We start from the raw sequence: 25,753 nt of genomic DNA, 5'->3' as shown, positions 1-25,753 counted from the left end.
TAACTAGAATTGAAGCATCTAAACTTAGAATAAAGACTCAGGAGGAACTATCACCTTATTACGATTGGTTCCCATATAGACAGATTAGAGATTTATATAACTCGGACTCTGTAAAGGGAGGTATACGAACAGAGAATTCGGAACTAGAGCAGACCCTTCTTAAAGAGGACAAGAAAAGAATATCCAAGGTATACCAAGTACTGTTGAAATGGTATACTGAGGATGAAATAGTTAAAGTACAAATGGTGAAATGGGCCATAAACTTCAACAAAGAAATAACAATGGAGGCATGGGAATACTTGTGGAAGACTACAATGAAGATAACGACATGCACCAGCATTAAAGAGAACATTTACAAAATGATTTATCGTTGGTACATGACACCAAAGAAGATTGTGCTAGGGAATTTGAACACTTCTAATAAATGCTGGAAATGCAGGAAGCACGAGGGCTCCCTCCATCATATGTGGTGGACGTGTGAGGTAGCTAGGCAGTACTGGGGGGAAATAATAAGAGAAATGAGTGAGATTTTACAATTTCAAGTAAATAAGAACCCAGAACTCCTGCTACTAAACTTGGGAATGGAGGGAATTCCAGCCCATCATAGGACGTTGATATTTTACATGACGGCAGCAGCTAGACTTTTGTATGCGCAAAAATGGAAAGTACAAGAAGTGCCAACTATTGAAGATTGGATCTACAAATTGCTGTATATGGCAGAAATGGACAAAATGACAAGAAAACTGAGAAACCTTGACCCAGGACAGTTTAACACAGACTGGGAGAAGCTGAAACAATATCTGGTGAAGAAATGGGAGGTGGGAGGAGAACTGTGGCAGTGTGAGAACTATTGAAGTATAATAAAATGCAGAGGGGGGTGACTTTACCGGGGGGGGAAAGAGGTAAAAGTGAATCTCTAAGCAGCTATGTTATTAGATTGATATATATAGAATAATAAATAGAATATTGATAGAAAATAACTAAACATAAGGGTTAACTATAAGGATTGACTAACTAATAATATTTTCTTTCTGATTCTGTACAATGTACCAAATTGAATATGTTTATCTGAAGGTATATATGAGTCAAATTGATTGATATTATATATAGATTTATGATTGAAGGGAATAGAAATATTAAAGTAAACAAATATAACTAAAACAGAAAGAAGAAGATAGAATGAATAATATATAGAGTATAAGTTAAGTTGGTTGATTTATATGAATGTATGGCTTATATAGTTTACATAGTTTACGTTATACAGAAATATTTGAAAATGGAATTATGGGATAAATTGTTTATCCATTATGGGTACAGAGTATTAAAAATAGTTAAAGAAGTATTGCTTAGAATAAAGGGAGAATATACATTTGATTAGATAGAGGAATATATAAAGAGTAAGGGAAAAGGGACAAAGGGTTGGAAAACTGTTGGAAGTCAACAAAAAAGGGGGGAAAGGGAGGGGGTTAGAAATTGGGAAATGGGAAAATTGACTGTGATGTGTAAATATATGATCCTAACCCAATAATTTTTTTTTTCAAAAAAAAAAAAGACTTGGTTTCCAGACCCTCTCACCATCTTTGTTGCCTTCCTTTGGACATGTTTCAGCTTGTCAGCATCTTTCTTAAACTGTGGTGCCCCAAACTGTACGTAGCACTCCAAATTAGGTCTAACCAGAGCAGAGTAAAGCAATACCATCACCTCACATGATCTGGACACTATACTTCTGTTCAGGGCTTTTTTTCTGGGAAAAGAGGTGGTGGAACTCAGTGGGTTGCCAACACAGGAGGCAACTCTTGGTGGGAGGTATTGCCCCTGGTACCACATGTGCGTGCGCAAATGCTCTAAGGACCTCAGAATGACGTCACTTTGGGTCAGCTGGAACAAGGGAGTTTTTTAAAGTTTAAATCACCCTTGGTGAAAATGGTCACATGGCTGGTGGCCCCGCCCCCTGATCTCCAGACAGAGGGGAGTTTAAACTCTCTCTGGAGATCAGGGTGTGGGGCCATCAGTCATGTGACCATTTTCAAGAGGTGCCGTAACTCCATTCCGCCACGTTCCAGCTGAAAAAAAAGCCCTACTTCTGTTGATACAGCCTAAAATCACATCTACCTTTTTAGCTACAGCATAACATTGCTAACTCACATTCAGCATATGATCTACTAAGACCCTAGTTCCTTTTCACATGTACTACTGCCAAGATGGGTCTCCCCCATCTTGTAAGCGTGCCCTTGATTTTCCCTACCTAAATGCGGAACTTTACATTTATCTTTCACTGGAAAAGACTCATTGGAAACGTCAATAACGTAAGAAAAAGTAGAAGGCAGCAGGAAAAGAGGAAGACCCAAAATGAAATGGCTTGACTCAAAAAAGGAAGTCACATCCTCCAGTTTGTACGATCTGAGCAAGGCTGTATTGTCGAAGGCTTTCACGGCCGGAGAACGATGGTTGTTGTGGGTTTTCCGGGCTGTATTGCCGTGGTCTTGGCATTGTAGTTCCTGACGTTTTGCCAGCAGCTGTGGCTGGCATCTTCAGAGGTGTAGCACCAAAAGACAGAGATCTCTCAGTGTCACAGTGTCTCAGTGACACTGTCAGTGACACTGTCAGTGTCTCAGTGACACTGTCAGTGACACTGTCAGTGTCTCAGTGACACTGAGAGATCTCTGTCTTTTGGTGCTACACCTCTGAAGATGCCAGCCACAGCTGCTGGCAAAACGCCAGGAACTACAATGCCAAGACCACGGCAATACAGCCCGGAAAACCCACAACAACCATCTGAGCAAGGCTGTTAATTATATGATGTTTGGGAGGTCTCTCATTCATAAGGTTGCCATAGGCCGGAAGTTAGTTGACAGCACATAACACACACATTTCTTCTAGCCTTTCAAAAGCATTTCCCCCAAAAGAAATTTAAAACTCTTAGATATCAGGCATGAACTGGCTCAGGCAGTTACTGCATTAATGTTATCAGAGACTGCCAGACGTGGCTATAGTAGTACTTGAACTGCCTAATGGTAATAATTTGTGGTGGAAAATTAGTAAGACATCATTACTCCACACTCTGGTAAAATTTTGTAAAATATTTTGTAAAAGCTATGATGCATGCTATGTCAGTAACTGTCCAATAAGATAACTAACACTCCCCCTCAAAACTTTTTTTTTTAAACTTCCTCCAAATATGAGAAGACTCTGAAGTGTGAAACTTAAAACGAAGAAAACACTCTGTGGAACTAACAAGGCCAAGATGAAAAGTTTCTGGTGTGTGCTCTTTGCTATTTCTTTACCAGCAGGTATGTCTTCTTTTTTTTAAAGCTGATCTTTCTTATTAATGCTAAATTTAGAATGAAGTTCACTGAAAGACCACTTTGGTATATGGACAGGTCTAGATCTCAGCAGAGTTGGGTTCAAATCCCTACTCAACCATGATGCTAATTGGATGGGTCTGTTACTCTCTACAGGGATGCTGTTGAGAGGCTAAAACAGGGAATGGAAGGCCACCAGTAGTCCCTTGAGATAGTTGGCAGAAGGATTTCATGTCATGTATTCATTTATAACCCATCTCTCTGCCGAAATGGGGACCCAGAAACATCCAAACAGAAAAGGGAGGGGGGAGACCACTCTCTCTGTGTCAAGAGATCTTGCTGCCAACTCTACGCTTTGGTCCTCAGGCTGAGATGAAGGACAGGGGGGGCTTTGGCTTGCATCTCTGGCCATGCCCTGCACAGAAGAGAGAGAGCCCTTGAGCCCAGATATTTCAAACTGGCAGCCATCGTCTCACATCTCCTGCTGCCAGGAGAATAGATACAATTATAATGTACCTTAAATATCAGAGAGAAAAGCAGACTATAAATGAAGTAAATATATAAAGACTCAGGGCAGATTACAATGCAGTAAGAACAGTAATCCAAACATCACACAAATTTAGAGAATGATGCTCTAAAATACAATATAGGCAACAAAACAGGTTTATAAGACAGAAGAATAATGTGGTGAACTGTTATATTGCCTATAATTAGCAGAGCAATAAAGCTGATTTACAAAATTAACTAATTTCAATTCACAGACATTAACTCCAACTTTATCCACTTTATAAAGATGCCCTCCTGAATATAGAGCGATTGATTTTATTGGTATTATTGGTTCATGCAGAGACCAGCTAGGTATACTTCTTAAACTGCGTGCATAGAAATTGTGTCCTAAAATATAAGTTATTTATTCCAGTTGTTATTTATTCATATAGTATCCTATCCGTGCTGCCTAGTGTTTACAGGCCCCCTTGGGCCAAGGGGCTTAGAGGCTTGCAAATGCCAACTTCTTGGCCATTTTAGGGCACAAAAAAACCCAGGGGTAGGGGGAAGGCTGAAGCCCCTTCTCTATGCATGCAGAGGTGGAGATCAGAACTGGGCTCACATGCAGGTAGCAGGCACAAAAATTCCCATTACTTGTCTAATAAAACAAAGTCCTCATGATGACTTTGTAAGGTGAGAACTGGCCCCTATTGTAATCCAAGAAAATATTTTAAAGGAAATATTGACCGGTTCAGAATACAGGTGTGTATTATAAGGGTGACAAATTTTTATTCATAATCTAGTAATTACAAATTTGGACAGCACCGTTTGTTGAAGGAGATATAAGAAGACAGACTGGTAGTTTATTTAAAGAAGCTCACTTACTGGACCAAAATAAATAGCAAAAACCTTAATTGCATTTATTCCACCAAAAACTTTGTAAATCAGATTACTTCATCAGTTGCATGGGAATGTAACTCCATTAAGCCAATACATTTATATTAAAGGTTATAAACAACAAAAAGGTGTGGGAGGGGAACAAAGAAAGGTCAGTTTAAAGCAACTGGATGAGGGCCAGTTGCTACTGATGATGATGTTTTGTACTTTGGCCTTCATTTCTACAGTAAATCATTTTGTCAATCCCATGGATCAAAAATCAGGATGTATCTAAAATAATGCTGGAAACAGGCAATAGAAGGTTGAGAAAACAATAGTGAAATGGAAAGACAGACGAGGGAGAGGACAGGGAAGTAGATGTCATAAGGTACAGCTGACTGGATGGACACAGTGTGGTTCTATGTTAGAGCACTTGTTTTGTCAGCATAAGGCTCCATGTTCATTCCTCAGGTCCTCCAGATAAAAGATCGTGGGTTTTAGAAAACTTTTTGAAGCATGTACTAGGGATGTGCGTTTCGGCATTCAGAATGCCGAAAGAATGCCGAAACAAAAGTGTTTCGGCTTCTTTCGGGGAATGCCGAAACGTTTCGGGGAATGCCGAAACGTTTCGGGTAGCCGAAAGAAAAAAGCCGAAACGTTTCGGGATTCTTTCGGCTTTCTTTCAGCTTTTCTATGGGAAAATGCCTCCGTCTTCCAGGACGTCTGGAGGAGGCATTTTCCCACCGAATAAGCCCAAAATTGGTGGGGACCTTCCTCTAACCCTTCTCTAACAACCACCCAAGTTTCAGGCAGATTGGACTTTGGGGGGCCATGTTATGGCCCCCCAAAGCAGGTCCCCCCATCCTCCCATAAGAAAGCGAAGGAGCAGCATATTGTTAGCATGCTGCTGCTGATCTTTCTTCATTATTTCCTATGGGGAAAAAATGAAGAGGCAGGCTTCCTTTGCCAGGGGTGGCATTTTGCATGCAAAATGCCCCCCAGCCCTCAGGGGCCCTTCTCCCACCCCTCCTCCCACCCCCCACCAAGGCTCAGCCTGCTTCCACTTGGGGGGGCCATTTCATGGCCTCCCCAAGTAGGTGCTCTAATCTCTACCACTGACAGCTGGGGGAGGCTTGTGTTGCCAGGGGTGGCATTTTGCATGCAAAATGCCCCCCAACCCTCTGGGGCCCTTCTCCCACCCCTCCTCCCACCCCCCACCAAGGCTCAGCCTGCTCCCACTTGGGGGGGCATTTCATGGCCTCCCCAAGTAGATGCTCTGCTCTCATCTCTACCACTGACAGCTGGGGGAGGCTTGTGTTGCCAGGGGTGGCATTTTGCATGCAAAATGCCCCCCAGCCCTCTGGGGCCCTTCTCCCACCCTTCCTCCCACCCCCCACCAAGGCTCAGACTGCTCCCACTTGGGGGGGCCATTTCATGGCCTCCCCAAGTAGGTCCTCTCAGCCCCTAAAGTCCACCCCTTACAGCCCCACACAAACCCAATTCCCCCCCAGCTGCCACACACAGACCCAAATCCCCACATTAGCCCCTCACAGACCCAAATCCACCCCCACCTGCCCCACACCCATAACCCCAGGAACAGGCTGGCAAAGGCCAGCCCTCTCCCTTTGTTCCCTATGCTGGGAACTTCTAAACTCTCTTTCCCTGGGCAATTCTGCACAGCCCAGGGGTGCCACAATGGTGGGCACACTTCTGAGTGCCAGCTGGTCCCTGTGAAAGAGCACCTGAACCACAGACACCCTCCCTCAAATTCCCCCACCACCTACAGAGATGGCTGGCCAGCCAGCCCCATTGTTCCCTATGATGGGAACCAACTGCACAACAAAGAATAAAACAAGAACAACACAAAATAAAGTTTTAAAAAAATTATTTTCTCCCTTCCAAAGTACAAGTAGGCAAAGCATTATGACACATTACACCAGCAGTCCCCCACACAGAAAAATTAAAACAAAACTCACTTAACATCAGAGAATCACAAAGCATGATTCCTGTCAAAAACACTTTATTTCTTGAACAGCTTTAGGTTACACAGCAGGGGGGAACACCAAAGGGCATGGCAGCACTATCTTACACAAAAATAACACAACTCACTTAACATCAGAGAATCACAAAGCACAATTCCTGTTAAAAACACTTTATTTCTTGAACAGCTTTAGGTTACACAGCAGGGGGGAACACCAAAGGGCATGGCAGCACTATCTTACACAAAAATAACACAACTCACTTAACATCAGAGAATCACAAAAACACAATTCCTGGCAAAAACACTTTATTTCTTGAACAGCTTTAGGTTACACAGTAGGAGGGCACAACAGGGCATGATAGCAATGTACTGCAAAAAATAATACAACCCACTTCATCGTTTTTGACAGCAATTGTGTTTGTGTGATTCTCTGATGTGAAGTGAGTTGTGTTATTTTTGTGTAGTACACTGCTTTCCTGCTCTGTGGTGCCTTCCTAAAGCAGTTACAGAAATAAAGTGCTTTTGACAGCAATTTTTTGGGGTGATTCTTTAATGTGAAGCGAGTTGTGTTATTTTTGTGTAAGATAGTGCTGCCATGCCCTTTGGTGTTCCCCCCTGCTGTGTAACCTAAAGCTGTTCAAGAAATAAAGTGTTTTTGACAGGAATCATGCTTTGTGATTCTCTGATGTTAAGTGAGTTTTGTTTTAATTTTTCTGTGTGGGGGACTGCTGGTGTAATGTGTCATAATGCTTTGCCTACTTGTACTTTGGAAGGGAGAATATAATTTTTTTAAAACTTTATTTTGTGTTGTTCTTGTTTTATTCTTTGTTGTGCAGTTGGTTCCCATCATAGGGAACAATGGGGCTGGCTGGCCAGCCATCTCTGTAGGTGGTGGGGGAATTTGAGGGAGGGTGTCTGTGGTTCAGGTGCTCTTTCACAGGGACCAGCTGGCACTCAGAAGTGTGTCCACCATTGTGGCACCCCTGGGCTGTGCAGAATTGCCCAGGGAAAGAGAGTTTAGAAGTTCCCAGCATAGGGAACAAAGGGAGAGGGCTGGCCTTTGCCAGCCTGTTCCTGGGGTTATGGGTGTAGGGCAGGTGGGGGTGGATTTGGGTCTGTGAGGGGCTAATGTGGGGATTTGGGTCTGTGTGTGGCAGCTGGGGGGGGAATTGGGTTTGTGTGGGGCTGTAAGGGGTGGACTTTAGGGGCTGAGAGGACCTACTTGGGGAAGCCATGAAATGGCCCCCCCAAGTGGGAGCAGTCTGAGCCTTGGTGGGGGGTGGGAGGAAGGGTGGGAGAAGGGCCCCAGAGGGCTGGGGGGCATTTTGCATGCAAAATGCCACCCCTGGCAACACAAGCCTCCCCCAGCTGTCAGTGGTAGAGATGAGAGCAGAGCATCTACTTGGGGAGGCCATGAAATGCCCCCCCAAGTGGGAGCAGGCTGAGCCTTGGTGGGGGGTGGGAGGAGGGGTGGGAGAAGGGCCCCAGAGGGTTGGGGGGCATTTTGCATGCAAAATGCCACCCCTGGCAACACAAGCCTCCCCCAGCTGTCAGTGGTAGAGATTAGAGCACCTACTTGGGGAGGCCATGAAATGGCCCCCCCCAAGTGGGAGCAGGCTGAGCCTTGGTGGGGGGTGGGAGGAGGGGTGGGAGAAGGGCCCCTGAGGGCTGGGGGGCATTTTGCATGCAAAATGCCACCCCTGGCAAAGGAAGCCTGCCTCTTCATTTTTTCCCCATAGGAAATAATGAAGAAAGATCAGCAGCAGCATGCTAACAATATGCTGCTCCTTCGCTTTCTTATGGGAGGATGGGGGGACCTGCTTTGGGGGGCCATAACATGGCCCCCCAAAGTCCAATCTGTCTGAAACTTGGGTGGTTGTTAGAGAAGGGTTAGAGGAAGGTCCCCACCAATTTTGGGCTTATTAGGGGGGAAAATGCCTCCTCCAGGCGTCCTGAAAGACGGAGGCATTTTCCCAAAAAAAAAAACCCGAAAGAATGCCGAAATAATGCCGAAAGAATCCCGAATCCCGAATCCCGAAAGAGATTCTTGTTTCGGCTTTCGGCTTTAACGGTAGACAATCTTGTTTCGGGTAATCCCGAAACAAGAAAGCCGAAAGTTTTTTCCTTGCACACCCCTAGCATGTACGTGACATCTTGCTCTAATTATGTTCTAGTTTTCATCGTCTTCAATGCGCTCTTTCCCAAACCTGTGTTACTATGGTCTTCCTGGGAAAAGCACAGTCCAAGTACCATTCTTTTTACTATCAGGTTGGAAAGTGGGGTTGCCACCCTCAAGGTGGGGCCTGGAGCTCTCCCAGAACCACCATCGAAGAGTCCAGTAGCACCTTTAAGACTAACCAACTTTACTGTAGCATAAGCTTCGAGAATCACGTTCTCTTCGTCAGATGCATGGAGGGCAGAAGGAAACTGGTCAAATATAGAGGGGGGGAGGGGGAGGGGGAGGAGGAGAGGGGGAATGTAAACAACTCCTTTGATATGGAGATGCAGACAGCTCCTTTTGGTGTGGGGATCAGTTTGCATAAAGGTTCAGTTTGTTTGTGTAAAGGTTCAATGGAGTTTGCCGTGTTTGTCTGTAGTAGCAAAATCAAAAAGGGTTCAGCAGCAGCACCTAGACTATCCAATTCCACTGCAGCACAAGCCTTCGATAACCACAGTCCTCCCCGCCAGATGCATCTGACAAAGAGAACTGTGGTCCTCGAAAGCCCACGCCAGGTGCCACTGGACTCCCCCTGACCCCGCCTCTGTAAAGGAGAGCTTTTGAGAATCACAGTTCTCTTCATCAGATGTATGCAGGGCCAGAACTACCATTGATCTCAAAGCTACAGAGATCAGATCCCCTGGAGAAAATGACTGCTTTGGATGGTGGACTCCGGTTTTATACCTCTGTCTTCTGATTTTATACTCTCCCCTCCCAACCTCAGCCTCTCCAGACTCTACCTCCAAATCTCCAGGAATTTCCCAAACTTGAGTTGGAAACCCTAATGGGAACGTGAGCATTTTCAAAGACCCCCACCCACATTGGCACCGTTTTCCTCCCATCATCCCCTTGCAGCTGCCATTTTCTCTACCGTGCCTGTGAAAGGTTATTTGTGGGCTTAACAAAATGGTAACTATTATAATACTGCGTCACTATACTATTTCCTTATTATTTTTAATCCCTCAAAAATGGTGGAGGAGAAAGTTTGCAGAGGAAATAGTGCACTGAGAGAAGTGCAAAGAAAAACCCTGCGTGCAGCCTGTAGGCCTCAAGGCATCCTTTCCCACATATGCTGGCCTCAGGTGCAGTTGCCGATCTCCAGCCGGGACCTGGAGATCTCCTGGAATTACAACTGATCTCCAGACTACAAAGATGAGTTTCCATGGAGAAAAGGGCTATTTGGAAGGTGGACCCTATGGGAGGATAGGGACTCTGCTGTGGACTCCTCCCTCTCCTCCCTTAACCCAACTTTTCCCAGAATCCTATTCCCTCCTGCATCTCCAGGAATTTCCCTACTCAGTGACAGAAACCCTAGCCACAAGTCTTGCTGTAAATTTTCCTGCAGGCTTCTTAATATTTTTATTGTCTGCCTTTCTCACTGAGATCCAAGACAGATTACACAGTGCAAGTAAAAATACAATCTGGGCCGTTTCCAGACGGCCGACCGGCATGCGCGACGTCGCGCCACGTTTCGGATTGTGCCGGGGAAAACGCTAAATATCGCGTTTTCTCGCACGAGTTTTGCACGACATCGCGCAAAACTCGCACGAGAAAACGCGATATTTCGCGTTTTCCCCGGCACAATCCGAAACGTGGCGCAACGTCGCGCATGCCAGTCGGCCGTCTGGAAACGGCCCTAATCAATAGCTAGGTTATTCACTGAGCAAAGTACGATAATGAATAACAGGACATTTAGTGAAAAAGCTACCATAGGGTACAGCAGCAGAAAAATTGGGGAAAATTCAAGTATAAAGCTGAGCACAGAGATGTTTCTTTCTGAAACAAAACGTAACTAATTTACGTGGCATGTTTAGCAACGTGGAAACTCCAGAGTAGACTCATGCCTACATCAGCAGACAGAAGACCTTCCCTCAAAGGCTCAGAGCAAAAGATTAAATCCAAGGCATGGCCCTTTTCATGCGTGGGGCCTGTCACTATTTGAGAGAGGGCCACCAGGGAAGCTATGAAGTCTTGGGTCATCCCTGACATGGAGCGTTCAGCCTGGATGTTGAAGTCAGAATTATCACTCTTAAGTGTTTCCAGCACCATGTCTGAGAGCTCCTCTGCCAGCTGAGAAAGGGTGCTTTTGGGGAACTAGGTAGCTGGTAGACTAGCAGAATACCTATAGTTTGTACTGGGAGTTGGCAGAAGCAGAAAGTCCCGTGGAGTACAATAGCAACACTGCCTCGGCTGCCATCTGTGCAGGGTTGGTGGAAGACTGCATAACCAGGTGAAGTTAGTTGGGACAGGGCACCACGTAATTTTCTTCCAACCATGTCTCAGTTACGCAAGCCAGGCAAATTCCCTCCTCCTGCAACAACGTGGTCAGGCAGACAGATTTTTGCTTCACCAATCTAGCATTGCATAGCATTAGAGAGAAGGTGGGGAAAGACGAGGGCTTTGCATCATCAACTCTAGGAACACTATGGAGGTTGGGCAAGCAGTAAGCAACCTTGCCCAACATTGGCCATCTTTGATAAAAGCCACTCCCATATCTACCAGCTCCCATCTGTACTGGGATGGTTCGTACTTCATATATTCGACTCCAGGTAGAGATAGCCCTCACAACAGGGGAAAAAAAGGAAACCTCAGGAACCTCCCAATCAACAGGCTAGTGTCCACAGATAACCATTTAAGAGTCCATGGCTACAGTCATGATGTACTGAAGTTAACATGGTCCAACAGGTGTTGTGCTATGCCTGCTGCTTCTATTCTCCAGGTATGGTTTCTGGTGAAGGTTCCCATCTTTTGAAAGGGAGAGGCCTTGTAGACACTGAACACAGTGGCTGGGCCTCAGTTTTGTACCCGAAGCTAAGAGCCATGGGCCAAGAGCCCTTATCCTCTCGCCCTTCAGCTTGCGGTTCCAGAGCACACCTCTGTCTTAAATGCACACATACCTGCCAAATGACAGGAAGAGACGGGGGGGCTTGCCATCCAGCTGCAACTATTCACAGTCCTCAATAGGATTTCATTCTCCCACAAGCCCAACTCCAGAGCATGCCTCTGGCTTAAATGCACAGATCTTCTGGGCACCCTCCAAGCCGCTTCAGTGGACTCAGAAAATGGAGGGGAAAGCAGGAGACAATCAATACAGAAGAGGCAGAGCTCTGACACAGATAGCCCATGTAACACTCTGCACAGGGAGGGAGGCTGTTCGCTCCCTGAAGCTGAGCAGCAGCAAGGCTGCTCTTTGAAAGGAGCTGTTCCCTCAGCAGAAGGGGGTGTGTGTGAGCCTGTCTGACTTGAAGAGGATCAGGTGTTTTCTTAGAATTAGACATCCAGTACAGGCAGTGGTGTTAGGGGGCTTTATTGTTTTCCAGTTCCCTTCTTTTCCTGGAAGATTTTCCCTTGTGTTAATCTACCCTCTCTTCATAACTCTGCTTTTACTTATCACAAAGTGCTACAGGATTTGCTTAATAAGTTAGTCTTTTAGTTTTCTCTGCCTGGATCCTTCATACCTCATACTCAGTCATACAGCAGGGCTGGTGTGGCCAACCTCTAAGTGGGGCCTCGAGAGCTCCCAGAATTATAACTGGTCTCCAGGTGACAGAGATCATATTCCCTGGAAAAAATGGCTGCCTTGGAAGGTGGACTCTATGGCATTACACCCCACTGAGGTCCCTTCCCAAAGCCTGCCCTCCCCAGGCTTCACCTCCCAAATCTCCAGGAATTTCCAAATGGATTTGGCAACCCTAAGCTGGGCACACCCTGACCAAAGGGAATTGTGGGTGGGGGGGTGCTTTGGGCCCTCCTCATTCAAGCCTAGAATCAGAGTGGTGGCAGCCAGTTAAGGCCCATGTCTGTTCCAGAGCTAAAGTGGGCAGTAGGGAAGGAGAGGGTTGTGTGTGGCTGGAGGGCTCCTTGGAAGGCCCTCATCCACAATAAAAGCCCTGCATGTCCCTACACCTGCCCATATCATCCTGCAATGGCAGTGAATGCAAAACAAAAACATCCTCACCATATGGATGCAGCTCTAATCTCTCCACAGTTAAACCTGAACTTGGTTTCCATCCATTTGTATCTTCTGTATCAAATGCCTCTGTAAGCCCTCAGTGTAGGCGGCTGTGTTCTTTGCAGCAACAGGCACTTTGCTGCTACTACCTAAAAGCCAAAACTCCACAATCAGCTCTCCCAACATATCCTTTGATCTAAAAAGGAGCTGCAGGAGGGAGGGGGGTGCAAAAGCTGACTGGGATTGGAGCCATAATGCCATCTTTCCTCTGTGTCAATATCCTGATCAATTCCAGCCCCTCCTCCTATCTTGTTTCTGTTGGGGATTTGCAGGAACCTAGCAAGAAGAGCTATGCCCTCTTCTAACACTCTCTTTTGATTCAGAAATCCTGAGACACTTTCATGCATGGTCTAAAATCAAAGTAGATTTTTTTCTTTACAACTGTTGTCTTATTTGTATGTAAATCTATGCATATTTCATTAATTAAAATTCTTAGATGAATGTACTGTGTTGTCTCATCTAGAAACTTGCAATAACAATGTTTTTGATAGCGGCAGACAACTGTTTTAACAGAGTTGAAGCAACAGCACTGTTGTTGGCTGTGATGTATGCCCCTACTTCTTATATCTTCCCATCAATTTTGGTCAAACTGGGATCTGAGGTTTTGACACCTTTTTGCTCAGAGACTACAGAGGAAGAAATAACTTGAATGAAATTAATGTGAACCCCTCAGAGAACGGTGGTTACCATCCTATAGTGAAACCACGTTCTGTGAGAAAGACAGGACAGGAGTCTGATGTGACAGCAAGAGGCAGGCATTTTAAAATTAGCGACAGCGGTTCCATTTTCCTGTGTTTGTGGCTTTTTTCTGATAAGGATTTTCAGCTTATATATACAAATGTTTAGGCATTAGAACATCAGCTCTGCTCAACTCAGGGCCTCCTTACAACCCACCACGTGTTTAATATGTGACTGTTAAGTTTACCTTCATCTCCCAGGCGCACACAAAAGCAAAAGGAGATTCTTCGTCCCTTCTCCCCCTCGCATGCAGTTCAACTTGCAGAGAAAGGCCTTGCAGAGAGGGCTATTTGCTTTACTGATGATTCCACCCATCTGCTAAGGATCTTCCTGTATTGTTTAATTAGATTTGGGCAGATGCAGGGTCGTATTATTCGTAACGTTGACTAGGCTGAAGCCTAGGGGCCCCGCAGGGATTAAGAGCCTGTCATTTTTTTAAAAAAAAATGTCTGAGACAGTTACCTGCACCCTAGTGCTCCAATTGTTAGACACTTTGTTGCACTCTCTAAATAGAATTCTTCAGGAGACCCTCAAAATGGATATAGGGCTATGTGCTGCGGTCTAGTACTTACTGTACCAGGGTCAGGCTGTCAGCTGTAGTGGGGTGAAAGATTGAAGTGCCAGAGTGAAGTGCCTGAAATACCTGAACGCCTAGGGGCCTGGCCATGTGTTAATTCGGCCCTGGGCAGATGCGTGGAATCATAAGACAAATAGCCCCCCCCCCCAAGGCATTTCTCAGCCCAGGCTAGACTGTACAAAATTGCAGCTATAAAGGCAAGCTTTTGGTAGGAGCCTGAAGTTAGCTTGAGCAAAAACATACTTTAAATATATTGTCAAAGGCTTTCATGGCCGGAGAACAATGGTTGTTGGGGGTTTTCCGGGCTGTATTGCCGTGGTCTTGGCATTGTAGTTCCTGACGTTTCGCCAGCAGCTGTGGCTGGCATCTTCAGAGGTGTAGCACCAAAAGACAGGGATCTCTCAGTGTCACAGTGTGGAAAAGAAGTTTGCAGGTAAATTATATCTACTCAAGAGGGGTGGGGTTGGGCTGAGTCATCCTGTAAGAGTTTCCCAGGGTGTGGAATGCTAATGGAGGGAGGCTTCACTGTATCCTGAGGAGGTTCTTTTGCATATGGATTGACACTGAGATATCCCTGTCTTTTGGTGCTACTCCTCTGAAGATGCCAGCCACAGCTGCTGGCGAAACGTCAGGAACTACAATGCCAAGACCACGGTGATACAGGCCGGAAAATCCACAACAACCATACTTTAAATATGTTTTTGGTCACGTTAAGCACTTCCTAAATTTTCATGAACCAAAGCAGCTTCATCAGATTTAGCATATTAGCCATGATCTATTTATTTGTTTAGAAAAATCTCCAGAGACATGCATTCAGAAAGAAAAAAATAGAATTATAAAGCAACTATAAAATTGTCACTATCAAAACATGCCGTAAAAATAAATCAAAATCACACCTATAATGATATCCCTAAAACAGAATGGAAGTGGGTCATAAAAGGGAAGGTGGAAAAGATAATAGTTTTGGCCTAGCATCTAAAAGCAAGCAAGGTAGGCGCCGGGCAAGCCTCAAGGGAGAGGCCCCTCCCAAGTCAAAGTGCTGCCACAGAAAAAGCTCCCCCTCTTGTTATCACAAACTCCAGGTTAGGGCACAGAGAGCAGGAAGAGGTTCTTAACTAGTGAGTTGGACAGAACAGGAGAAGGTGGTGCTTCAATTGTCCCGCCCCAAGCTACGACTATGCAAGTTAAAATGCATCAGTGGACACAGCATTCTGCCATCCCAGTGCCTCCCAATTCTGTTCTTCATAACGTTGGAACGATGTGTCCACCGGTCTGAGATTGGGCACAGAACAACCTCAGTGTCATCGGGCCACAGTTTGGACAAATCTGCTGTATAATGGATCAGGTTACAGCAATTCTATAAAAAATGTAACCTTTTGCAACCTTTTTTTGCACAAGGAAACATTCTTTAAGTCAGCGTGTCACCGTGGCAGCAACCCAGGAGGAGCCAGAAGTCAGCAGAGCAAAACAAAACTTGCAGCTGGTGCAACTGTAAAGAGCAGGTGCCCCTCTGGCCCCATGCTGGGTGCTGCTAACAGCCACCCAGGTTCCAAGAAGCACTTAGAGGACTAATTTCACCTGCTTCACACAAGACCCGCCAGGAGTCTCTGGGTTCTTAGCCTGGAGGACCCTGCACACAGCAGCCAGACACTCGAGCTTTAGGCAAAATAGTTATTTATTAAATCAAATAAAGCCACACTAAAAGCAACAGCAATGGCAATAAATTACAAAAGGAAAAGAAAACCCAAATCTAACTTGGTTAGCACTAACCAACAGATGAGTACAAAGCTTGTCCTTGCCGTCGACCAACTAGCTCCTCCCCGCCCACGCCAACCCTTTATCTTAACGAGGAGGAGGAACCACCTAATCTCGGCACAGCCCAGGTGCATTCAATTCACTAACTATCTGCCGTTCTAGACAGCAACTTCAAAAGAAATGGCATTAAAGGAAGTGAAAACTCTCTGCTGCAGTTAGCCAAGTTCATTGCCCTCCTGTCTCCAAACACTGTTGGTCCAGAGACAACATTATTCTTTTCAGGGGGAGACAGGCCATCCAGGCCACTGGGGAAAGTCCTGGTGGGCTGATGGCTTGGGGGTCTGCCTCTCTGCACTGCGGCCACCCCAGCCCCAAGCGATGGGTGGCCCTCGCCCCATGCAGGTTGAGCAAGAATCATAGAGTTGGAAGGGGCCATACAGACCATCTAGTCCAACCCCCTGAGGGGGGCGTTGCTGCTTCCGTGGTGAACCAGTAGCCCTCACTCTGTCCAGAGGGGGGAAGCAGCCCCTGCTGTTGCAAGCTGGTGGCTTCAGCCTCAAAGGTGAGCTACTGGCCCAAGACATTCATGAGCAGCCAGTGCTGCAAGCAAATTACCTGGCTGCCCAAGGCAGCTGCAGCTACTGAGGCGAGTAAGCAAACTACCCAGCTTCCCAAGGGAATTGTGGCTGCCACAGCAAACAAGTGAGCCAGCTGCCTGAATAGGCCATGAGCAGCCAGCTGCTTTCCCTCCTCCCCGCACCGTTGGTGGGGTGAGCCAAGGTGGTACCCTGTCCAGGGCCATTTTTGCCTCCTAGTGCACTCCTGATTCTCGTCAGATTGCAATATGCCCTGGAGCCCTAGCCTGTCCTTTGAGTTGGTGAATCTCAACTTGAAGACACTCTGGGTATGCATGCAATTAACTCCCAACCTTTCTCAGGAGCTAAGCAAGGGCCTCCTGCACCAAATGGTGCCCGAATGGAGAACAATGGAATCAGGGCTACAGTAATAACTACTCAACTCAGTGCCTGGACAGTGTTCAAAATGTAATTAAATGTATTGAAATGTAATTCAATCTAATTAAATGGGATGAGTTCTAACTTCCGTTCCACATGTATAACCACTGAAACAGATTAACATTCTATTAACATGCATGTAAAGGCAGTGGGGGGGCATCCCTTTATTACTTTGATAGATCACAGAGAAATACTACTCTTTTGTTCATAATATTAACAAAGGTTTGCTGCTATGTTATTATTAAGTATGCTGTAAGTTGCTAACCAGGGAAAGGATGAAAAGGAGTTGAGACCAAGACAGAAAAATGGAGGGGATTAGAAGTGGGGAGATCATGAAAGAAAGACAGCATGAAGACAGAGGAGAAACATGTGGAAAAGAAGAACAGAAATTAGGAAGAAACTGAAAGGTTGTTTTATGTTCCTGCCACACACAAACAGCGCAACCCCTTTTCAAGATCTGGCTGGGCAGACAAAACTATGGAGCTGGGTGGAATGAAAGGAAGAAGGAAACAGACTGCTGAAGACAGCAACCTTATTATCAGGCTGTATTCTGGCAATTATTATATCGGGCATCCGCTGCAACTGGTTTTGCCTTGCTCCAATGGCAGGATCAGATAGGCAAGGTTTTGCCTGCTGAAAACTTTGCAGAAAAGCATGGCGAGCAGACCGTCAAAGCCATTGCTGTTTACTGTGCTCTGCCTTCCCTGCACCTAGGGTTGCCAGGTCCAGTTTGGGAAATTCCTGGAGATTTGGGGGGGTCGAGCCTGGAGAAGGAGGGGTTTGGGGAGGGGCCTCAGAATAGTATAATGCCATAGAGTCTGCCCTCCAAAGCAGCCGTTTTCTCCAGGGGAACTGATCTTTGTCACCTGGACATCAGTTGTTGTAATTCAGGGAGATCTCCAGCCACCACCTGCAGGCTGGCAACCCTACCTGCACCACTAGAGGCTGCAGCGGACAACTATATTAGAAGTAAAATGAAATGCATTTGTTGAATGCAGCATGAGGCCTTCCAGCTGACATGGATGCCAGGAATTTTGTCCCTTCAATCCCCCCTCCCCTCCCCCCCATGGAATTCAGCAGAGAGGAACAGAGAAGTGAATTACATCTGCCTACCTGCTTTTCCCTCAGTCTCCTACCCAGCTTCACATTGCATGTCTGTCTTACCATGCAATCTTATGCATGTTATCTCAGAAACATTTTTATTCCGTATTCTTGGATAAGCATAAGCATTCGTAGGATGCAGCTATGGTGTTTAGCCAGCTTGCGCTGCTGGACCTCTTTGTAAAATGGTGATGCAAAAGAGGACTATGTAAATATTAGTGGCCTGCTCTGGCCTCTCGCATTCGATGAGTCCCCGAGTTATTTTTTTTAATTTGGTCTAACGGCTCATTTGCTACAAAATTGTTGCAAAAATTATGGTAATGAACACTGATGAACAATTCTGTTTTGTTCCCCTCCCATCAAATCCTTGACCTGCTATAGTGATTCATATCTATTAAGTGGTCTTGACAATTTGCGCTTTTTGCATGTTTAATACTATTCATTTTGGACTACTACTTAGTAAGCCAGAGATACAAAACAGAAATCCCCTCAATTAACAGGTATGATCTCATACCCTCCAACATTTCACAGACAGAAATAGGGGTATTTTTATCAACCACCTGGGTCTTTTTTTACACCACGATTACTTAAATACCTCATATCCACTACTGCACATTGCTTAATGTTCACCTCTGCTTCCAGTTCAGGATATGTGTTTACTGTAGAGCAGCACATTGTGTGATCCCTGCTTTTGATTAAGGATAAGGAAGAGAGTGATTTTTTTTTTGGAAGTCAGCTTTCTAGTGCTCTGTCATAGCAGTTTGTGGTACTTTGTATGTGCATGCACACACACACACACTTGTGTGGTATGCAAAAAAAAATTGTCACAGGTTGATGGTTTGCTTGTCAAAAGAGGATAGAGGGGGAGAGATGAATTTACTCACAGCTTTTTATAGAAACTGTTTTCTAGGGTTATTTCTCACGATAGTTTCAGATTAACACGCCCAGTAGAACTCTCAGGACAATCTAGTTCCTCTATCATTAACATAGTATCTGAGTTCAGAGTAATGCAACAGTTTTTATCTATAAACTGATTAACAGCTTGGAAAATTGGTCACAGTGATCTGAGAAATCTGCTGTTTTATCACAAGATGGTTATGTGGATAAACACATACCTGTTTGCAAAATGGTGATCTGAGAGAGGGCTATTAGTGGCCTGCTCTGGCCTCTCCCCGCATTCGATGAGTCCCAGTTTGGTGTAGTGGTTAGAGCAGCAGGACTCTAATCTGGAGAACCAGGTTTGATTCCTCAGTCCTCCACTTGAAACCAGCTGGGTGACCTTGGGTCAATCACAGCTTCTTGGAGCTCTCTCAGCCCCATCCACCTCACAAGGTGATTGTCATGAGGATAATAATAACATACTTTGTAAGCTGCTCTGAGTGAGTATTAAGTTGTCCTGAAGGGTGGTATATTAATCGAATATTATTATTATTATTAATTAACATGGTGCAGAAGAAGACCACATAAGCCTCTGAGAGTTTCTTGGAAGAAGGGCAGGATTAAAATGTAATAGATTGAGGAAGGGGGTGCTTGTTTCTGAGCAGGGCCGTTTCCAGATGGCTTACCTGCACCCGCAACGTCGCGCCATGTTGTGGGGGAAATGCGAAATATCGCGTTTTCTTGCGCGTGTTTTGCTCGACGTCACGCAAAATTTGCGCGAGAAAACATGGTATTTCGCGTTTTCCCCGCAACATGGTGCGACGTTGCGGGTGCAGGTAAGCCATCTGGAAACAGCCCAGGATAGAGGCAAGTGCATCTTGCACTTTTCCACCTATAACTAGGGTTGCTAGGTCTCCTTACCCTCACCTTCTTCTCTTCCGGGAAGTGATCTCATCATGCAGGTCTGGGAGTTCGTTTTATTAACTTCTTTTTATATTGTTACCACCTGCCTTGAGCCCTAAAATGCTCAGGAGAAAACTGGGCACAAAAATTAATTAATTAATTAATTAATATATTTCCCCAGGATCATACGACTCAGGCATTTGGGAGCCAGTTTGGTGTAGTGGTTAAGAGTGCAGGACTTTAATCTGGACAACTGGGTTTGATTCCCCACTCCTCCACTTGAAGCCAGCTGGGTGACCTTGGGTCAGTCACAGCTCTCTCAGAGCTCTCTCAGCCCCTCCCACCTCACAGGGTGTTTTGTTGTGGGGATAATAATGGCATACTTTGTAAACCACTCTGAGTGGGCATTAAGTTGTCCTGAAGGGCGATATATAAATTGAATGTTGTTGTTGTTATTATTGTAATCTGCTCATCACAGAGCCCCGTGGTGCAGAGTGGAAAGCAGCAGTACTGCAGCCCAAGCTCTGCTCATGACCTGAGTTCAATCCCAGCAGAAGCTGGGTTCAGGTAGCTGGCTCTAGGTTGACTCAGCCTTCCATCCTTCCGAGGTCGGTAAAATGAGTACCCAGTTTCCTGGGGGTAACGTGTAGATGACTGGGGAAGGCAATGGCAAACCACCCCATAACAAAAAGTCTGCCAAGAAAATGTCGTGATGCGACTTACCCCAATGGGTCGGTAATGACTCAGTGCTTGCACCTTTACCTTTTTATCACCATCACCGCAGTGCTGGTTGCCAGCCTTATAGACAGCTCAGATCACAGCCCTATACCTCAAGGACACTAAATAAAGCATTCTCGGTTGTGTGCCAGGCCTCAACCCCTCCTTAATGAAAACAAAGCACTGTTGCATTTCATGAATCTCTCTCTATCTCAGACGCTTTCAACATGTCCTCCAGGAAGTAGCCAAATCATCAGCACTCATCATTTGGGTGTTTTGAGCTGAATTTCACATTCAGATACAGACTCCTTTTGTCTTCCCGTCCTAATATGGAATTTAAATTACTGCTAGTCATAGGAGTACAATGCTGTCTGAAGATCTACATGTCTTGTCTGCTAAATTTTTCTCCCAACTTCTGAGGATGCAAAATACTTGGCAAGTTCTCCAAGTCACAAGGCTCTGGAGGAACTGCAAGTTTTCTCTTGAGAAATCGCTTGAGTAACTTTAAAACACTCAATTTAGAAACATTTCTGTTTGGTCATGAACACGTAATTCAGTAAGTGACAAAATTTTCAGGGACAGTTTAACACAACTCAAGAGATCTTGCATACAGTTCAATATAGAGTTAATAAAAGACCAATCTTCCTACTTTCTACCTGACAAAAAGTTTTGTGAAACCCAGAAGTTTGTATGCTTCTATCCTTATCAAAGTTAGTCTGATTTTTTAAAATGTACCATTGATTTCTGGAATGTTTCCAGAAGCTCTCAGATCCAATCCCTGGCATATCCCGTTAAAAGATCTCAGCTGGCAAGGCAGGGAACATCTGTGTACTTGAGAATTTGGAGCACAGCTGTTTCTAGTGCTGAGCTAGAGGAACCAACAATCATAAAGCATCTTCATAAGTCATTATTTACAAATGCATAAGTACAACATAGTGGAACAAATATACCCATTTGAACAGATAACTTGCCTACTAGTCCTTGTATTCCCAGAGATCAGCAGATGTGCCCCCCCCAATGCTGCACACCCACTTTAGTGATTTCCAGCTAGGATCTCTCCACTCTCTAACCTTTTGGGCTGATTCTTCCTATATCCAAATGTAAACGCTCTCCAAACTATTTATTGGTCCCATCCAAAAATTCTGAGTTGCTCCAGAAATGCCAGGGAGGGTCACCAGGTTGCATCCCTGTAAATGACAGCACTTCAGTAGCCACAGTGAGTTCCCATCCACTCTCTGCCAGCAAGAGTTGCCTTGGAGCAGAGCTGTCAAAGTATGGAGCCTGGGTGCTATAAGCCAGTGAGAAGCTTACTGACCTTCCTGGGCCCGCAGCCAGCAACAGCTGCCTCTAGGCTGCTTTAGTCCTGGCAAGGCAGGCAGAGCCAGCCAAGGGACCCCTCCCCACCCTGTGCAAGATGGCAGTGGCTAAAGGCAGTCCTCTCTTTCCAAGCATGCATGCACTTCCTCCAGCTCTCACCCTTTGAGGCGTCTAATGGCAGCAAAGGCCTCTGTAGATGGTAGCAATGGAAGTGGCACCAAGGACCAGTCAGCCAGCCAACCTCACAGCAGCTGACATGCGTCAGCTATTCACCTGTCATCCATGAGTCTCCCTATCCACTTGCCTTGCCCTACCATGCTGGTCTCATGGCAAAGGCTCCACTCCTGCAAGGCATTGGAACCAGCCTGTCCATTAGGTATCTGGGCCTGCTGCGAGCCTCTTTTGGTGCTGCTCCACCTCTGGTGCCTGAAGTGATTGCCTAGGTATTCTGAATGGACAGGCCACCTCTGCCAGTGATGCAGCAGGGGGAAAAGCCTGGAGACATGTTGGCTGACAGAGAAAAGTGTGCTAAAAATCCCCATGTAGATGCTCCATTGCCAATACAAATACTGTTGTATTTGCTGCAGCAATTAAGGCAAAATGTTGGAGAAGCCTCTTTGAATGTCCTCATGGAACATCCTGGTGCTGCAGTTCCCCTTTTCTCCATTCCCAGGTGAGCCAAGCTACACCTTGGCTCAGTGTGGAACAGAAAATACCCTAAAGGGATTGTGGCGGAACAGGGCCTTTCTTCCCACTGGTAGACCCCGCTCTGACTACCCCTCCCTTTTCGCCTCTGGCCAGGCACCTGAAGGGGCTATCTCCCTTTCCTCTCTTCAGGTCGTTGCTGCCACCACTGTCCCTGTAGTGGGTCCTGGTTAGGTGGAACAGCCTCCTAACCCCCCTCCTCTGCTAGTGGGCCCAAGTGGTTGGGGGACTATGTAGAACAGAAGAGCTTTCTTCCTTCATAAATTCCAAAAATCATTTATTTAACTTCTAACTATACACAGGCAAATATACAGTGAACGAAAGGAATAATACAAAATAAAAAGAAACCCCTATTCTGTCTCCCTCATGCCCTAATTAGATGTTGTGTAGGGCAGGCGCAATCCTTTGATACCTGGGGTTACATCAGATCTACCTCTCCCCTCAGAGCCATCCCTCCCTCAACTCTTCAGCCACCAACTGTCAACTTCCAACTGACTCACTTTCCCTCCAATCACATTCTACTCCAGAACTGGCCCCTCCCCTCTGCAGCCCATAGAAAGTTAACTTCACAAACAGAATGGCATTTTTCCACAGGGATAAAATGCAGGATGTGAACTTCAGCTCTGCCCCCTACCCAGATTGGCTGTACATGAAGTGTGTGCACATCTATGGTCCACCCACAGCTACTCCACACTTTCTCCTTTGAATGAGATCATTCCTTTGTTTCCATATACAAAGAAATCCCCAGAAGCCCCATGTGTCACACCTGGAACAGCAGCTTGTGGTGCTCCCAGAATGACCTCCCATGTTTGCCCCCTAGTCCGAGGAGATATGTCAGCAACCAGCACAGCTCTTTTATTTGGGTTATATTTAGATGTTCCATTTGCATAAGGGTGGGTCCACAAACAGACCATACAATCTGCCCCGAAGAGTGAAGGGTTCACAATGGAAAGTTCATAAAACTTCAAAAAGGTACGTGAGAGGGATCTCATCTAGCTGCGCTTGCAAACTGAAAAACATGCCTGATGTATAGGCACGTTGGATGCAAGAGTGGCTGGTACAAAAACCTAAAAAGACAGACAAAATAAGGATGTAATGAAAATAGGCAAAAGGAAGGTTGACACAAACATAGATAGAAGGGTGAGTAGTCCAAAAATTAGGCCAAAACAAGGGCCAAAAATTAGGCAAAAGGCTCTTGTCAAGATGCTGTCTTTATATTCTGGGCTACCTATACACAGTGTAAATGAGGCTAATTAATATAGACACTTGGTATGTGTCAATGTTCCAAGTGAGTCATTTGGATTAATCCGGGACAGAATTGAAAACTGGAGTGCTTGAGTATGCAGCAGGAAAAGAAGGGATGAATGACTGATTGTAGGGATTGCATGGAGACAGAAGTCTGGATACCTAGGGATTGGGGTCAACAGATCCCCTTGTGGACTTTTAAAGGTAAAACAACGTAGCATTTAAGCATCATATTTGATATGCAGTTCTGAATTGGTTCAAAGAAAGGAAGTAATACATTTGTAGCTTTGATATACAAACTGGATCCAAGCATCAAATGCAATACACATGTAAGTTGCAAAGAACCAGAGCTTTTTTTTCTGCTGGAATGCTGTGGACGTGAGGGCAATCTGGCTGCGACATCTGTGACCCCATTGATCGCCAGGGTTAATTCGGCTGATCTTGCTGGCTAGGCGGGTGTCCCCTTCCTCCCTCACTGCTCCATGTGCGTCCCTCCCAAAGCTGTACGCTCGGTGGAAGAGGACGACCATCTCAGATAGAAGGAGTGTACCATTCTTCGGAGGTTGTTGTTGTTGTAGAGCGCCATGGGAGTATCTGAAAAGTACACAAAAAGGATGCACAAAAAGATACTAGCAGTACAAGGTTTAAGAAAACCAAAGACGGAAAGGGGAGAAAAACAATGAAAAGGAGTACTGAAAAGGGGTGTAAACCAAAGGGGTATGAGCAAATCAACCAACAACTGTTGGAATGGTTGTTGTGGGTTTCCCGGGCTGTATTGCCGTGGTCTTGGCGTAGTTCCTGACGTTTCGCCAGCAGCTGTGGCTGGCATCTTCAGAGGTGTAGCACCAAAAGACAGAGATCTCTCAGTGTCACAGTCACACCATGAAAGCCTTCGACAATATATCGAACTGTTGGAATGTTACCTTTATACTATAGGTCGCCTATATGAGATGTAAATGAAGCTACTTAATATAGACACTTGGTATATTCAGATTGGGCAGTATAGATTAATTTGGGCTAGGAATGGAAGATGGAGTTTTTAAGTATACAGTGGGGGGAAAGGAGATGAATGATGGCATATAGGGGTTGAACTCATCTTGATAAAATATGCCAAGGCATTGAGTTAAAATATCACCACTTGGAGCAAAGTTCCTTGCCACAGGATACCTCGGGATTGGAGGTCAGCAGATTCCCTTATGTAAATCTTTGATGGCTAATAACAAAGTTCTGCTAAAACACGTATGTAGCTCTGAGTGGATTCTAAGGGAAGGAAGTACTTCTTTTGTAGCTTTCATATACAAAACAGATCAGAGAATTATCATATCGCATCCATGTAAGTTACAAGGAACTGTGATCTTTATCAGATTTGGAGATCTACTGGTTTATTTTGAGGATTTGCATGGAAATCCATTCTACTGATGTGACTTAAAAATAATTCAACTAACTCCACCAAACAACAGGGCCGATTCCAGACGACTAACCTTAAATCGCTCCATGCCGCCCTCTTCCGGATCGCGACGGGGAAAATGCGAAATATCGCGTTTCCTCGCGCGAGTTTTGCGCGACGACGCACAAAACTCACGCGAGGAAACGCGATATTTCGCATTTTCCCCGTCGCGATCCGGAAGAGGGCGGCATGGAGCGATTTAAGGTTAGTCGTCTGGAATCGGCCCAGGTATAATTCCTGTGCTTGTAAAATGATGCTTTTCCTTGCATCAGGGGAAACAAGCTGTGCTTCCAAAGTACAAAACTCCTCCACGGCTCCAGTGTCTTGGTCTGTGGACTCATACTGCACTTAACCCTTACGGGAGGTGATTCCATGTACTGGGTACCCTTAAACCCATGATATCAGCTTCTCTGTGGCAAGACACTTGCTCCGAATGGTAATATTTTAACTCAATGGCTTGGCATATTTTATCAAGATGGAA

The 25,753-nt window shown here is 45.4% G+C and overlaps 1 protein-coding gene across 2 annotated transcripts in view; it reads left to right on the top strand.

The window, feature by feature from the left end:
* Nucleotides 1-2,975: 2,975 nt before the first annotated feature.
* LOC129341378 (T-lymphocyte surface antigen Ly-9-like) overlaps nucleotides 2,976-25,753 on the top strand; it is a 79,418-nt gene continuing 56,640 nt past the window's right edge. For both annotated transcript variants that reach the window (XM_054996551.1, XM_054996542.1), the window contains exons 1-2: nucleotides 2,976-3,064; nucleotides 3,187-3,290. In XM_054996551.1, coding sequence (XP_054852526.1) covers nucleotides 3,245-3,290 — 46 coding nt within the window. In that variant the 5' untranslated portion in view covers nucleotides 2,976-3,064; nucleotides 3,187-3,244. The remainder of the gene's footprint in view (nucleotides 3,065-3,186; nucleotides 3,291-25,753) is intronic.

The sequence above is a fragment of the Eublepharis macularius genome, chromosome 1 (assembly GCF_028583425.1).
Source record: "Eublepharis macularius isolate TG4126 chromosome 1, MPM_Emac_v1.0, whole genome shotgun sequence".
In the NCBI taxonomy this organism is placed as follows: Eukaryota; Metazoa; Chordata; class Lepidosauria; order Squamata; family Eublepharidae; genus Eublepharis; species Eublepharis macularius.
Note: the sequence above shows the minus strand (reverse complement) of the source record. Positions and strands in the feature narration are given on the sequence as shown.